This window comes from Hydra vulgaris, chromosome 09 (assembly GCF_038396675.1).
Source record: "Hydra vulgaris chromosome 09, alternate assembly HydraT2T_AEP".
Taxonomy (NCBI): domain Eukaryota; kingdom Metazoa; phylum Cnidaria; class Hydrozoa; order Anthoathecata; family Hydridae; genus Hydra; species Hydra vulgaris.
In genome coordinates, this window is record NC_088928.1 from 22,219,823 (window position 1) to 22,235,000 (window position 15,178).

At 28.0% G+C, this 15,178-nt stretch overlaps 1 protein-coding gene across 2 annotated transcripts in view; it reads left to right on the plus strand.

The window, feature by feature from the left end:
• LOC105848862 (uncharacterized) overlaps positions 1-15,178 on the plus strand; it is an 86,058-nt gene that overhangs the window by 64,216 nt on the left and 6,664 nt on the right. For both annotated transcript variants that reach the window (XM_065805061.1, XM_065805062.1), the window contains exons 6-8: positions 902-2,827; positions 7,275-7,440; positions 7,513-7,585. In XM_065805061.1, the coding sequence (XP_065661133.1) occupies positions 902-2,827; positions 7,275-7,440; positions 7,513-7,585 (2,165 nt within the window). The remainder of the gene's footprint in view (positions 1-901; positions 2,828-7,274; positions 7,441-7,512; positions 7,586-15,178) is intronic.

The window sequence follows — 15,178 nt, forward strand, 5'->3', positions numbered from 1 at the left end:
AATACAAAATTTGATAATCAAATTTGCTAGAAAATTTAAACGTCAAAATCGTTTAGTTTTAAATGAAACAATTTTTTCTTTCTAAAGAAGAGCATTCCTAACCTAACCTTATGTTTTGTACTACAAAAAAAAATGCATAATTAGTTTCCAAAGATAAACCAAATAAAAATAAGTATCGTTATGAATTAAATCCATAAAAAGAACATAAAATACAAAAATATTTTTTAACTTATTCATATAATATGTCTTTTTAATTGGTTATATCCTTATCATTAAATAATGTTATTCAAACTCACTTTGCAAAAGCCCATTTTATGATTACACAATAAAGAAGGAATCTTTCCTCCACTAAAATGAAGAAATTTTATTTTTTTTTCTCGTTTCGAGCAACGTATCTTTCTTTTACGCGGATTAGGAGACAGGAAAACACTTTCATCTAAACCATCGTAGTCCACCATTTTACACGAGTTCATAACAACTTAAGTTGATTAAATTAGCTGCGCTTGCGCTAAAGTAACTTATACTTGCCATGGATTGGTCTAAACAAATACAGCATTTTGGTAATAAATAAAAAACTCCAAACCGTGTTTTGAAAATAAAACCATTTTTAAACATTAAAAATATAGGGTTATACCTCATTGAAAAAATATTCAGATACAAAAAGTGTTAGGTTCTTGTATACTAAAAAGTAACCATAAGTTTTCTCCTTTTTTTTTTTAAATGGCGCTTACCGCATTTTGAAAATGAACTCTTCATATATATATACATATATATATATATATATATATATATATATATATATATATATATATATATATATATATATATATATATATATATATATATATATATATATATATATATATATATATATATGCTAATGTTGTTTGTTTTTTTTTAGATTTTTCCATTTGTACTTTTTGACCACTATCAACCAAATAATGTAAAAATTAAATTTGGGTTTGAGTATAACATGAAATCAAGTGAAATGGAATTGATTAAAAAGTTTATGCACTTTATTTTTCATGTTGTGCTGAAAATGAAAGAGATGAGCTATGGTGGTTATTCGTGCGTCTTATTGCATTTAGAGAATGGAGTGCATAAAATTGATTTCAATAAAATGAGCTCTATGATTGCAGCACAAATGAATTTATATGAAACAAAAATAAAGCTCTTTAAAAATAGACTGGGCTCAAAAACTAATGACAGAAATATAGATGAAGTGATGAATAAAACTAATGAAGTTAAAATTGTTGAAAATATTTGTAACAGTACTATGAAAGTGTCTTTGAATGGACCAAGTTGTTTAACTGATTGCTTTAAAAGTTGTCATATCCTAGAAAATAAAGATATAAGAATGAAAAAGCTTTATGAAAAACATTACAATACTCTTTTTATACAGATTCATGTCACCAGAGAATGTTTTTTTCATTTAGACCGTGCAAAATCTGAGAAAATAATTTTAGCCTCAGACCCATTTCCTGATAATTCAAAAGCCGTCTCATACAAAGAATATTTTATGAAAAGATATAATTTATTTGTTGATGATAATGAGCTGATGGCTCCTTTAAATTATTTTAAACCAAAATTTAATGCTTTAAACAAGAAGGTTAGTAATAAAAAAAGAACTATAATATATTTACCATTATCTTTCCTATGTCCAGTGGAATATATTGGCTTGGGTTTGTTGTGCTGTTTTTGTCTAATGCCTTCTGTTGCTTTTTATGTTAAGCTTAATTTAAATGTTTTTCACATACATAGTTCAATAAATAATTTCTCAAAGGAAAAATGCTTTTCCTTAGAATATTTTACTCATGAAGAGTGTGACATTAATTTAACTTTTGGTACTGCTCCAAACTATGTTTCATCAAATAAAAGTGTCTATTCGGAATGCCAGTCAGAGGATATTTTGAAAACTCATAATCTTTTTTTACAGTCTCTTGTAGCAGCAAATGCTGCTTTAGACATCAACAATGACTTGCTCGAGTTTTTAGGTGATTCAGTTCTGAAATACATAATTACAGCAGAATTATATTTGGCTTTTCCTGGTGTTAAAAGCGCACAATTAGTTTTTTATAGGAATAAAATTTTGTCAAACAAATATTTATCTGAACTAGGATTTTTAAGGCATATGGACGAAATAATAATATTTGAAATATTTGAACCTGTTAAAGCATTTTCATTCTTAGAAAAATTGAGTCTAAATGATGCAAATGAAAGTTTACTTGCAAATGTAGTTGAAGCTTTTATTGGCGCATGTTTTTTAACATTGTCTCAAGATTCGCTTTACAATGTGTTTAGATATTTTGGCTTTAACATTATGAAACTGTCGTTGTTACATAAAAATGGCTACTCTAGGGCTTATTACCCTTTAGAATGTGCATCATTTAAAAGAATAGAAGCATTTAAATCTCTTGAATTAAAATTAGGCTACAAGTTTCAAAACCCAACTCTATATTTCAATGCATGTTTACACCACAGCTATGCTGATGAGTTTTATTTGAATGGGAAAAAAAATGAATTTGACATTGATGCTGCCATCAAGCTGGGAACTAATGAATGTTTAGAGTTAATTGGGGATGCTGTTCTTGACATATTAGTTACAAAAGAAATATTTAGCAGGAACAATATATCAGGTGCAAACAAAAGTGGCAATCTTTCTTTCATTCGCTCTGCCATAGTTAATACCTACACTTTCTCTGTATTAGCCACTGATTTGGAATTACATAAACATTTGATTTTTAGCTCCTACAAGTTGTCACAAAAAATAATTGATTGGCTAAATGTATTTGAGGAAATGAAAAAGACTGGAAATCTCTATAATAAAGTATTTTTTTTTAAATAAGAATAGTAGACATGTGGATAAATAAATAAACAGTATAATATGCTAAACCAATTCAAGTGATTCCAAAGTGCTAAGGCATTGTTTGTTTGTTTACAAACATTGTTTACAATGTTTAGGAAAACTCTGACATAAATGCCTAGTTTGATTGTGGGTAAAGAAAATGAGCTTGCAAACCTTAGATGGTAATTTTCCTAGTGGTAGTATCGCATTAAATATACTTGGTCTTGATTTATAAGACAGGTAAAACCTCGGAAGGGCATGATTGTAAATTGTTTTAGTATCTGGTTGTAAATTGCTTTATTGACTTTTGTCATACTTTATTAATAAACAGCATTATGGAAACCTGTCTGAACCATAACATTTTATTCAGAAATTTATATTCTTTTTGTGTTTCATTTATTAGTGACCATTATTTATTTCTAGTGAAACTTTTTATTTCAGTGATAATTCAAAATATTTTCTTAAAAAAATTAATTTTAGTGTTAATTCAAAACCTCAAATCAAATGTATTCTGAAGTAAATATAAAGAAGTAAGATATTAAAAAGATCTGTCTTAGAGAAAGATCTAAGTATACTATATAAGAGGTGGAATTCAAGATTTAATAAATAGTTTTAAAGGACACTTTTTGAATTCAGTCGTTGACTTTATTGATTTAAGTTAAAAAGTTGTTTTTAACTATTTATTATTTAATAAACCTTTAAATATCAAAACATCAAATCATGGATTAATAAGTTTTAATATTTAATAAACTTAAACTCAAACCATCAAATCATGGAACAAATCAAATTATTACTAAAATAAAAAGTTTTACAAAATTAATTTTTTATATTTAATAATACAATATAATAAGTTTAAAGTTCACAAGAGAAAGTTCTATTATCAACAAAAACAAACAGCTATTTACTATTGCAAGAAATTGATGTAAAAAGATGCTGTCTGATGCTAAGCTCCATTATTCTCAGTTCACTAAATCTTGTATCTTATCTTAAAAGTTAGGCTCTAGACACTTTTGGAAAATCTTCCACAGTGTAGTTAACAAGGGTAGGATCTAATGTTCCATCTAATGTTCCATCTCATTCATTGGGCTGATCTTATTACCTCTCCCAAGGATAAGGAAGAACTATTTGCAAATAACTTTTCTTCTAATTCGACTCTTGAATCTTATGATCATTGTCTTCCTTGCATTCCAATTAAACAGGTTAACCCATTGTTAGACATTAAAATCACTCAAGCTTCTGTTGCTAAAGTCCTATTTCAATAAAACTCTTCTATGGCCTGTGGTCCAGACATCATTACTGTCATATTCTTACAAAATTGTTCTCCAGAACTCTCTTTAATTCTCTTTAAACTATTTAATAAGTGCTTGAATGAGTCTTGTTTTCCTGCCTGCTGGAAATAGCATCTGTTTTTGGCTAACTACTGTGACTATCATCAAAGATTTTATCATCCCTTAGATAGAGGCGGAGCGGCTAGGTCTATTGGTCTTGACATATCTAAAGCTTTCGACAAAGTTTGGCATGCTTGTCTTCTCCATAAGCTTGCTTCATATGGTGTATCTGGGAATGTTTCTGAAATTATCAAATCATTTCTTTCTAACTGCTTTATTAAAGTCGTCATCAAAGGCCAACACTTTTCTTCATTTCGAGTAACTTCTGGAGTACCTCAAGGTTTTATACTAGGTCCTGTTTTGTTTTTTATCTACATAATACATTATCTACATCGATTTTCTGGACAACCTTACATTTAAATTTGCTCTTTTTGCTGTTGACTCAACTTCATACTCCTATCTGACAAATAACTCTTTACCATTGCTTAGAACAGGCAGTTGATCTTGAATCTGATCTCACTTCTGTAAATAATTGGAGCTCACTGTGGCTTGCAATTTATAACTCTAACAAAACTTAGTTATTTACTGAATCAACTATCGCAATACAGTCAACATTCCTACATTAATGAATGGCAACCCTCCTACTGAGTTCTCTTCTTTACGTCTTCTTGGATTTTCCTTTACTACTGACCTTTTATGTAAACTATATATACAATCGATTGCTAAATTACCATTTTCTAACCCCTGATTCCATTTTCTACTTCTGCACATCTCTTATTCTCTCTGTATGGAATACTATTGTCATATTTGGGCTGCTTCTTCAAATAATCCTCTTTCTCTTTTAGACAAGGTCCGAAAATGGATTGCAAATGAGACCCGCTCTATCTGCTAAGCTTGAGCCTCTTTCACATTGTTGTAAAGTTGCATCTCTTTCTCTTTTCTACGTATACTATCATGGTTGCTGCTCAAATGAGTTATCATCTCTAGTTCCATTAAAACTCATTCTCGCTTGACTCATCATTCAGCTAAGTTTTATTTGTTTTCTGTATCTGTTCCTGCATGCTCTAAAAACTTTTATTCATCTAGTTAATTTCCTTGCACTTTAACCTTACAGAACTCTCTTCCATCTTCATGTTTTCCTGACTCATACACCCTTCAACTTTTCAAGTCTTCTATCAACTGTTTCCTTGCTCTATTACTCTATTCTTTTTTTTCCTAGTAACTCCCAACTTAATAGTGGTTGCTTGCACCCTTCTTCAGAGTGAATCAGAATTAAAAAATAATAACAATAATGAAATATATAAAAATAATAAAAGTTTTATATAAATAATAGTATATACAATAAATGAAAAAATAAATTAATTTTATCTATTTGAAAATATAGCAAATTTATTAAATTTTGTTTAATGTTCTATAATTTTTAAAGGAAAAAAAAAATATTTAAGTAAACATGCCTTAGCACTTTGGGGTTCCTTTAACAATTGAGTTGTTGTTTAATACTATCAATTAAAGTTTATTTTACATAATTTATTATATTACATTTTTCAAGTCAGCTTTTTGATTTTATTACCAAAAATATTATTGTCTAATATTTTTTTGTAATGAGGCAAAATCTGTTTTTTTTTATTAGTTAGCAACATTCAATTTTGATATCTATGACGGTGTTAAACTTTGTATGGTTTTGTTGTTTTTATGATTTTATATTTATTTCTATATCTTATTAGCTTGGGTTTATTTATCCATTAAGTATATATATATATATATATATATATATATATATATATATATATATATATATATATATATATATATATATATATATATATATATATATATTGCTTCATTTTAATTGTGTTATTGTATTTGGTATTGAATTCAATCTTTCACTATCCTTATTATTTCTTCAAAAATATTAGTGCTTTACAAATTTGGCTGATGGAATAAATTAGGTATTTGTGATGATCCTCTTTGAAACACCAGTAATAATAAACACAATTCTGAGGAGAGGTTAATTACCACCACTGCATAAGCTATGATTACACTAAAGCAATTATGTTTTAGTTCATTGCATAATCTATGCATAAGTTCATTTGTTTTAAAAATAAGTTAAACTTTTGTATTTAATGAAGATTTGTTGTTACTTATGTGTCCTGTTTTGCTTTAGGTATACTTTGATAATTAAATTACTGTTGACAATGGTTTGTGTATAATTTTTTTCTTCTTAAAATAAGTCTGTGTTTATTCTGAAAATCTGTTCATTTTTCTTTGTTTTTATTACTTATCCCCCTTAGTATAAAAAGTTTTTTCAATAGAAATGTTTTTTATTTTTCTGTGGGCTTTCATTGTTCAGTCTATTTCAAGCACTGCAGATTATAACAAAATGCATCAAATATAAAATGTATATCAGTAAACATGCAGCAAAAAAATGTATACAGTAAACATGCCTTAGCACTTTGGGGCTCCTTTAATAATTGCTTTAAAATTTTTATTACGTAAATTATTATATTAGATTTTTAAAGTCAAACTTTTGATTTTGTTCCCACCTTGTCTAATATTTTTTTGTAATGAAGCATGCAACTTTGCTGTGGAAACGAGATATATTTAATTTTTTTTTCCTCATGAATTTACTTTCACAAGGCTCCAGAGGGAGGTCACTATATTTGAGTTTTTTTTAACAATTTTTATATTTTTATTTGTAATTCTTAACTTTAAAAACATGAACTTTGTTAAACAAGACTTGTTTAGAACAAGTAGGTTAATTGTGGTGTTTCCAGAGGAATTGAGTGGATTTGAACCTTGAGCCTCCTCTGTGTTGTGAGCCAAAACTATATTCTACTATTACTATAACAAGTTTAAATCTTTGCTAATGTCATTCTTTGCTCAAATCTCAAAAATATTTGCAGGCTTAACATACTAGCTGACTTGTTTAAATGAAACATATTTGAATTATTTTTTTTACTGGTAATTTTTTTTTTGAGTGCTTTATATTAAATCTTTAAAGAAATTGGGAAATATTATTCTTCATTTTTTTAAGTGTTTTATATTAAATCTTTAAAAAGACTGGGAAAGATTGTTCTTTAATTTTAGAACTTGTGTTTTAGGCAACATTTAATTCATTTGTAGCTTTTCACAACAATCAATTTGTAGAAGTACCTAAAGAATTAGCAAATATTTATGAAGCTATTGCTGGTGCTGTTTACTTAGATACTGATGGTAACTTAGATGAAGTTTGGCATGTATTTTTTCCATTTATGAAGAGTTTAGTAGGTGGGTTTTTAAAGCTGAACTTTTAACAGCTAAACTAATAAAAAGTGTTTATTATGCTCTACTTTTTTTCAGATTTTGTTTATAACACTATTCCTCAATCAGTTTTACAATTACTTAGTGAGATGCACCCTGATGTTTCATTTAAGTAAGTAACTATTTTTTGATTGATTTTCATTTTTTATGCTTTTATTGTTTTTCATAAATCTTTTTTTTTACACATTCGTCTCCTTCAGACAAAGCGCTACAGTCTAAGGTCTAGTTACTTTTAGTGATTTTCTTACAGTTACAACTACAGTTAGAGGACTATTTATTTTTATAATTTTTTTTTTGCTACTATATAACTTTCTATATAACCATCTATATAACTGTGAGTTCATAATTGCAAATAATGTATTCTCATTTATATATTACTATTTCTTAATTACAATTTTTGTTTTTCTAATTACTAATTGCAATTTCTTATTTACATGTTGGGTTTCTCAATTACATTTTAAAATTTCCAAATTATATGTTGTGTTTCTTAATTACATATTGCGACTTCTAAATTAAATGTTTTATTTCTCAATTACATCTTACTTTTCTTAATTACAACTTTCAAGTTCTCAATTACATCTTAAAAAGGCATATAATTATCATGAACAAACAATAAAATATCAAAATAATAACAATAATATTAATACTTTTATTGCATGTATAATTACTGCATGCATTAATGTAGCATATGATGTAGAATATTTTCAAATAGTATTGCAACTAACCAATTATAATGCTGCATTTTTTTCAAAACTTTTTTTCCCAGATTTAAGGGAACAATTGTCAACTTTTTCAATTTCTGCTATTTTTTATAATAATGTTTCAAAATATTTATTTTTTATTATGTTTTAAAATACTAATTTTTTATAATAATGTTTTAAAATATTCATTTTTTACAATGTTTAAAAATATTTATTTTTTAAAGTCACAATCTTTTAACTGTTAAATTAAAATGAAAAATATTTTCCAATAATATTTTTTTAAATTCAAACAAGTTTTAAAAAAGGCAAAATTAAATAAATTAAAATCATTCCGTAATTACATTACGTTTTAGATATTATTGAAAAATAATTTGCTGCTTTTAAGGAAATGTTCTGGCATAGCATTTCTAGATAACAATTAAAATATTTAATACATATCAAACTACATTTTTTCTAAAGCAAAACAATTGATAGCTAGTTTCTCTTTGTTTTCAGGGCAAAATCTTTCTTACAACAACTATAAATACATCAGATAGTTATCGATTGTCCTTTAAGAGTCTCAATTATCCTCAAAAGCATTTACTTTTTGCTTCCAATGAGTGGCAAATTGATGTTTACTAAACAAGTAAATCAAAAAAAAAAAAAAAAGAAGTGACTTGTTTTTTCATATAAAGCATGTAGTTGGATCATCAATTCTTTCATCTCTCCAAAGTTCTCCTGAAATGTGTTTCGTTTTATCAACTCACCTTTCCTAAAATTCAGTTTCTAAATCTGGTTCAGAACTTCGAAAGCATCACTTCTCACATCAACATAACTTCTTTTTTTTGTAACATTAATCAACAGTTTTGCAAATAAAATGTTTTTATTTTTTTGTTGCAAACAGTTTTATTGCAAGTAACATAAAAAGGTTATTTAAATGCTTTTGCAGAGATAACATCATAAAAGTAAGTGTATACTGTTGATTCATATAGGCGTATTACATTTTTATGCTGGTGAGAAATTTTTTGTTTGAAAACTTTTTGCGCATCTTTTTTCCAATCTTAAATTCCTGATGCTAGACCGACTATTCTTTGCTATAATTTTTAGTTTTAAAATCAGTACATTTTTTAATTACCAGGTGAATAGACAAGCCAATTTTTATTTTATTTTTTGCTTTCCAAAACTTTTTGCATACCGAGAAATTTTGGAACTTTAAACTGGCTTTATCAGTTCGAAAAGTGAAAAGATTTGTGTAGACCTGGCTGACATGGTCTTATTTTATGCAACTTCCAGTTTTGTGCTCAAACTTGTATTATTAGAGAGTCCTAAATCTGTAGAGAAGCCCAATTGAGGAAGAAGTATTTTTGAACAGAAATGAGTAGGGAAGTTCTTTTTCATCATATGCTTCAAATTTTGAATCAGCAGACCCATTATCATTTTCATTGATATGCTCAATTTGGTGTAGCAGCTGAACAGTTTAAAGATACTAGGAATTTTAGAAGTTTATATAAACACTTATAAAAATGAATTGGAAAGACAATCGCAATCAGTTTTGTAAAACAAAAAAAAAGTGGTTTTGAAAATAAATAAAAGTTTCACTTAAAAAGGTAAATTAGTTTATGCTTAAGAAGGTGAATCGAACAATGTCTGTAGTTTTGGGAAAGTCTATCCAGTCAGTACACTCCATTAGGAAAACAACCTTGGAATCATTGAACCATTGTTAGATTTTGCACCAAAGTTAGTGTGCTGCTTTGGTATGTTATTTTGTTAAAAATATCTAAAAAATGCTATCAGACTATAAAGATAAATCATAGTTGTTGTAATAAATTATTTTATTATAATTAAAACTATCTGATTTATTTGTTAATAATATTGATCCAGCCAATCAATAGTTTTTGTAATAAATTGTTGTTAAGTAATTTTCTAGATTAAAGCAATGATTGGTATGAACATTAAAGCATTAGCAAACTAACAATTAAGATACTAAACAGGTGTTTAATTAAAAAATGAATCAACAAAATCTAATGGACACCATAACAATTCCCGACTTTAAATAGACACTTAGGGGTGATGACTCTTTATTCATTTATACCTTTATTCCACAATATAATATTGTTTTAAGGTTATCAAAAACATTTATATGATATTGGTTTGCATAACTAAATACATAATACCAATCACTCTATGTTTGCCGATCAAATAATAAATTAAGAAATGAATTTCGTTATGAATTTATCATATTATATGCTGACCCTAACCCTAACATGAATGCATAATGTTCATAATGATATGAATTCAAGAAAGCACACAAAACTTTTTTGCCAGATTTTATTAGTCAATAAGTGATCATTATTGAAATCAAAAAATGAGTGTTATCAAAATTAAGCGTTTTGAAATTCTCCAGCTAGATATGAATGATAAAAAAGCACATCACTTGCGCATAAACGAAAAAAACCCAAAATTTATGGAGACTTTGCCTTAAACCACCTGAGTTGGATTATTAAAAGTCATTTTATTAAAAAGCAAATTTGTTTTTGGATATAATTTTTATAATATAATATAAACTGAACTTAAAGACTTGGGAATTTTTAATGAAAATCTGTTACCTAGGGTGACTGTTAACTGTTTGCTACCAGTGACCCAGCTGAGTCTTTTGGTCACAAGGTGATCTTTCTTTTGTGGAAATGACTGATGATGCAGTTTGTTAAGCTACTATTTTGAACAAGTTTGTGTACTCTTTCAATAATGTTATAAGTTCAAGAAAACTTAATGTTGTTACTACTTATATCATAATCCACCCATGATACAGTTAGACTTGACTACAGTTAGACTTTGCACATTGTTTAATGTATATATATTGCAAATTTACAAGTCATTAAAAAAATAACTACATTAAATGGAACGGCCATTATCCCAATAACATAAGTATTTATTATTCATTGTATAGAAACATGTTCAATGAAAATTCCTAAAACTTTTCAGCCATTGATAGTTTAATTTATCTATTTTCAGATCCTGTAAATCGTTTTTCAAAACATGCTACATACCAAAACAGGATAAAAAACTGATAACATTGGAATTGCACAATTACATGAAAACTTTACCCCATTTTAAAACAATGGTTTACAAAAATTCTTCTAAAAAGATATAATTTAAAATAAAGTTATCTAACAAGGCAGCAATTTTGAATGATATGTTTATTTTTCCACTTTGGATGTGTTACTTGCCTGTAACTAAACCTTATGAAATTTATTTCTGTGTAAAATACAAACAATATATCTATCAGTTCTTTAGCTAGATGATTTAAACTTAATCATGGAAAGCTTCTTGTTTGAAACTTTCACTCAAAACCCCTGATCAACCTCAAAAATGTTAGTAAGAATAACTGTATTGCTTTTGCTATTGTCAATTGCTCATGAAAAAATTGTTTTGGTTGTTAAAAATATTCAAGTAATACAACATTTGTACAAGAAGCAGTAACACAGCAACAATGTCAAATGGGTGGTGGTGTAATGCATTGGTGTGTGATTAGGTATCATGATAAAGGTCTTATTTTTTAATTAAAATACGAGTTACATTTAAAATAAATTTTTTTAAATGTTGTTTAGTCTTGTAAAACTTTTGCTGTCAGTTACTATTAGGCTTTAAATATAAATGTAGAGTAGATTTTATAAATATTTTTGAGTGTCTTATCATTATGTCGTGCAGTGTATACCAAGTCTATAAGGTTTCATAAATCGTTCCATTCTTCTTAAAAATTTTTTTCTTTTAATAGCAACAGTTATAGCTCTTTTGATTGTAATAAATTAGCAAATGAATAAGCTAATATTATATTGGCTCAAAAGAGCTTAGTTTATATTTGTCTACATAAGAGGAAAATGAGCTATGTGTATATATATATATATATATATATATATATATATATATATATATATATATATATATATATATATATATATATATATATATATATAGAGAGAGAGAGAGAGAGAGAGAGAGAGAGAAAAACACAAAAAAACTAACAGTTCTATTTGTGTTAATAAGTTCCTTAGGTTAATAAGGTTCCTTAGGTGTTAATAAGGTTAAAATATATACTACTGAGGTTATTCAGGGTGGTAACCCTCTTACAAAAGACATCAAGAGGTAATCCACTGTTATTCAGCGTGGTAGCCCTCTCATATATTTAAAAAATATGTATATAAAAAAAAGCATGGAGTTCAACTATGAATGCTTAGAAGAACCAAATTGGACAACAATTCCTAGTACATCTGCTGAAGTTACCAAAAATATGCAAAAATGGTGTGGCAAAATATCATATATCGTTTCTGACCTTTTAAAACGACTTAAAATTCTTGAAGATGAAAAGATAAATGTCTCAATAGCAACATCAAATAAAACCAACAACAATATTCACATATGCACAAGCAACATCAATTCAGCAAAATCAATCAAAATCAAAAGAAACTGAAGTGGTAATGATGGCAAAAATTACACACGAGTTTAATAATAAAAAAAGAATTGAAAGCAACATCATTATAAGTGGGGTAGCTGATCATACTACTTTAGACAAACAAATTAATAAAGAAAATGATAAAAAAAACCATTGAAACATTACTAAAAGCAATTAAACCAGATTTTTCAATAACAAATACAAAAAGAATAATTCGACTAACTAAAAATACTAAAAGACCAGGAGGACCACCTGACCTCATCTTAATTGAATTGGAGAACAAAAAAACTCAAAATGTTTTAATTAAAAACTCCATAAAGTTAAATGATAATATCAACTTCAAAAATATTTTTATTAATAAAGACAAAACTGCAAATGAGAGATTGTTCGACAGTGAACTCAGAAAAGTTAGAAATTCTTGAAACGCAGCACTTGCTTATGAAGTTGAGAAAACAAATGGGAGGCAACGATACAATGTGCGCAATGGAAAAATATTGGGGTATACGATCAGGTGAACTCAAATGGATTGAAATCAAATCTGCATAATTTACATATAAAAATAAAAAGATCCTCTACATTAAACTTGGGTATATAAAAAGTTCAATCTGCTATAAAAAAATCTGCTATTATTTATGATATAGTGCATAATCATTCTCTAGATATTTTTATACTCACTGAAACTTGGATAAAGTCAGATGACCCTACTACAATTCAAGAAGATATGGCTTCAACAGGCTTTAAAACATTTCAGTACTGTCAATCAGATCATCATAGAGGAGGCGTTGCAATAATATACCAGGACAACTTTAATATCAGACCACTCTCGTTATTGTCAACAGCCTGTCTTATAAACGTACATCTGATAAACTAAATCTGGCAAATGATATCTACAATATTATTGCTATTTATCAATCAAATCCAATCATTCCAACAAGTATTTTCTTTTTCGAATTATCTGATCTCCTAGAAGAACTTCAAACATTATCTGGAGAAATACTTCTGTGTGGTGACTTTAACTGCCCAAGTACTACTCCAACAACCTGCAATCCAAGACTTGCTGAGATTCTAGAGACCTACAACATGATACAAAGAGTTCAATCTCCAACTCGCATATCATCTACTACCGGTATAGCCAACTTGCTTGATCTATTAATAAATTGACATGATGACATTTCACTCAACAATATTCAAGTAACTGATCAGGGTATTTCAGATCACTATATGATTCGGGTTGCACTTTATCATCAATCTTCAAATAGTATAACTGTTGGGTTTTCAAAATGAAACTTTAGAAAACTAAACTTGTCATGCTTTATAAAAGAATTGCAAGTAATGCCATGTTGCTTATCACCTAAAAACAATGTGAATGATTATGCTGAACAAATAAGAGCAAATATAACAACTGTTCTCGATCATTTAGCACCCATTCGGAAATATTCAATGCGACCTGGTAAACATGATGATAAATGGTTATCTTCAGATGCCAAGAATAAAAAAATCAGACGTCGTAAACTGGAGCGTTGTTATAAAAAACTGGAAACTTATAAGATAAAAAACTATATCGAATTGCATGCGGTAAGGCATAAGCAGCAGTTCATAAATCCAGATGTAATCATTATAAGACAAATCTAAATTCTGCATATGGTAATCAGAAATAAACATGGAATATTGCCAAGAAATTACTACATTCAAATAGTTCTAAAACTAAAAACACAATACCAGAAGCAAAATACAATATAATAAGTCAATATTTCCTACGCAAACTTGAAAGTATAAAAAATACTATCCAGGAAAGGCTTGCACAAAACCCAAAATCTAAATTCATCTCAGAGTTATTTCCCCCGGTAGATATTTTACCAACATTTGGTACAGTCACACCTACCAATGCGTCAAAAATAATCAAAGCTCTCAAACCTAAGACATCGCCACTTGATATTATTCCAATAAATATTCTTAAATCTTATTCAGAACTTTTCAGTCCAATTATAGCTCACCTTGCTGACCTCTCATTCAAATCTGGAATTTTCCCAGCCTCAAATAACACTAATTACCAAAATATCAGGACTAGCAGAATTTGACTTATCAAATCTACGCCCAATACCAAATCTCAATACAATTTCCAAAATTCTTGAAAAGCTTGCATTATCTCGTCTTCTTCCACACGTAACTTCATCTGTTAACTTCAATCCTTTACAATCTGGTTTTAGATCGAATCACTCAACCGAAGCAGCACTATTAAAGATATGCAATGACATCCTGCTAACCATTGATGATGCTTTGAACACTTTTCTCCTATCTCTGGACATATCTTCAGCATTTGATACAATTGATCACAGCCTGCTGATTTCCCGTATTAAAGATGAATTTAGTGTCACAGATATTGCACTAAAATGGCTGACATCAAACTTGTACTCTCGAAAATCTTTTGTTTCTATTGGATCAACAAAATCTAGACTAATAGCAAGTTCAACAGGAATACTACAGGGTAGTGTATTAGGCCCATTTCTATTTTCCATGTTTGTTTCACCTATATATTGTATTATAGCTAAACTCGGTACCAATCATTATCGATATG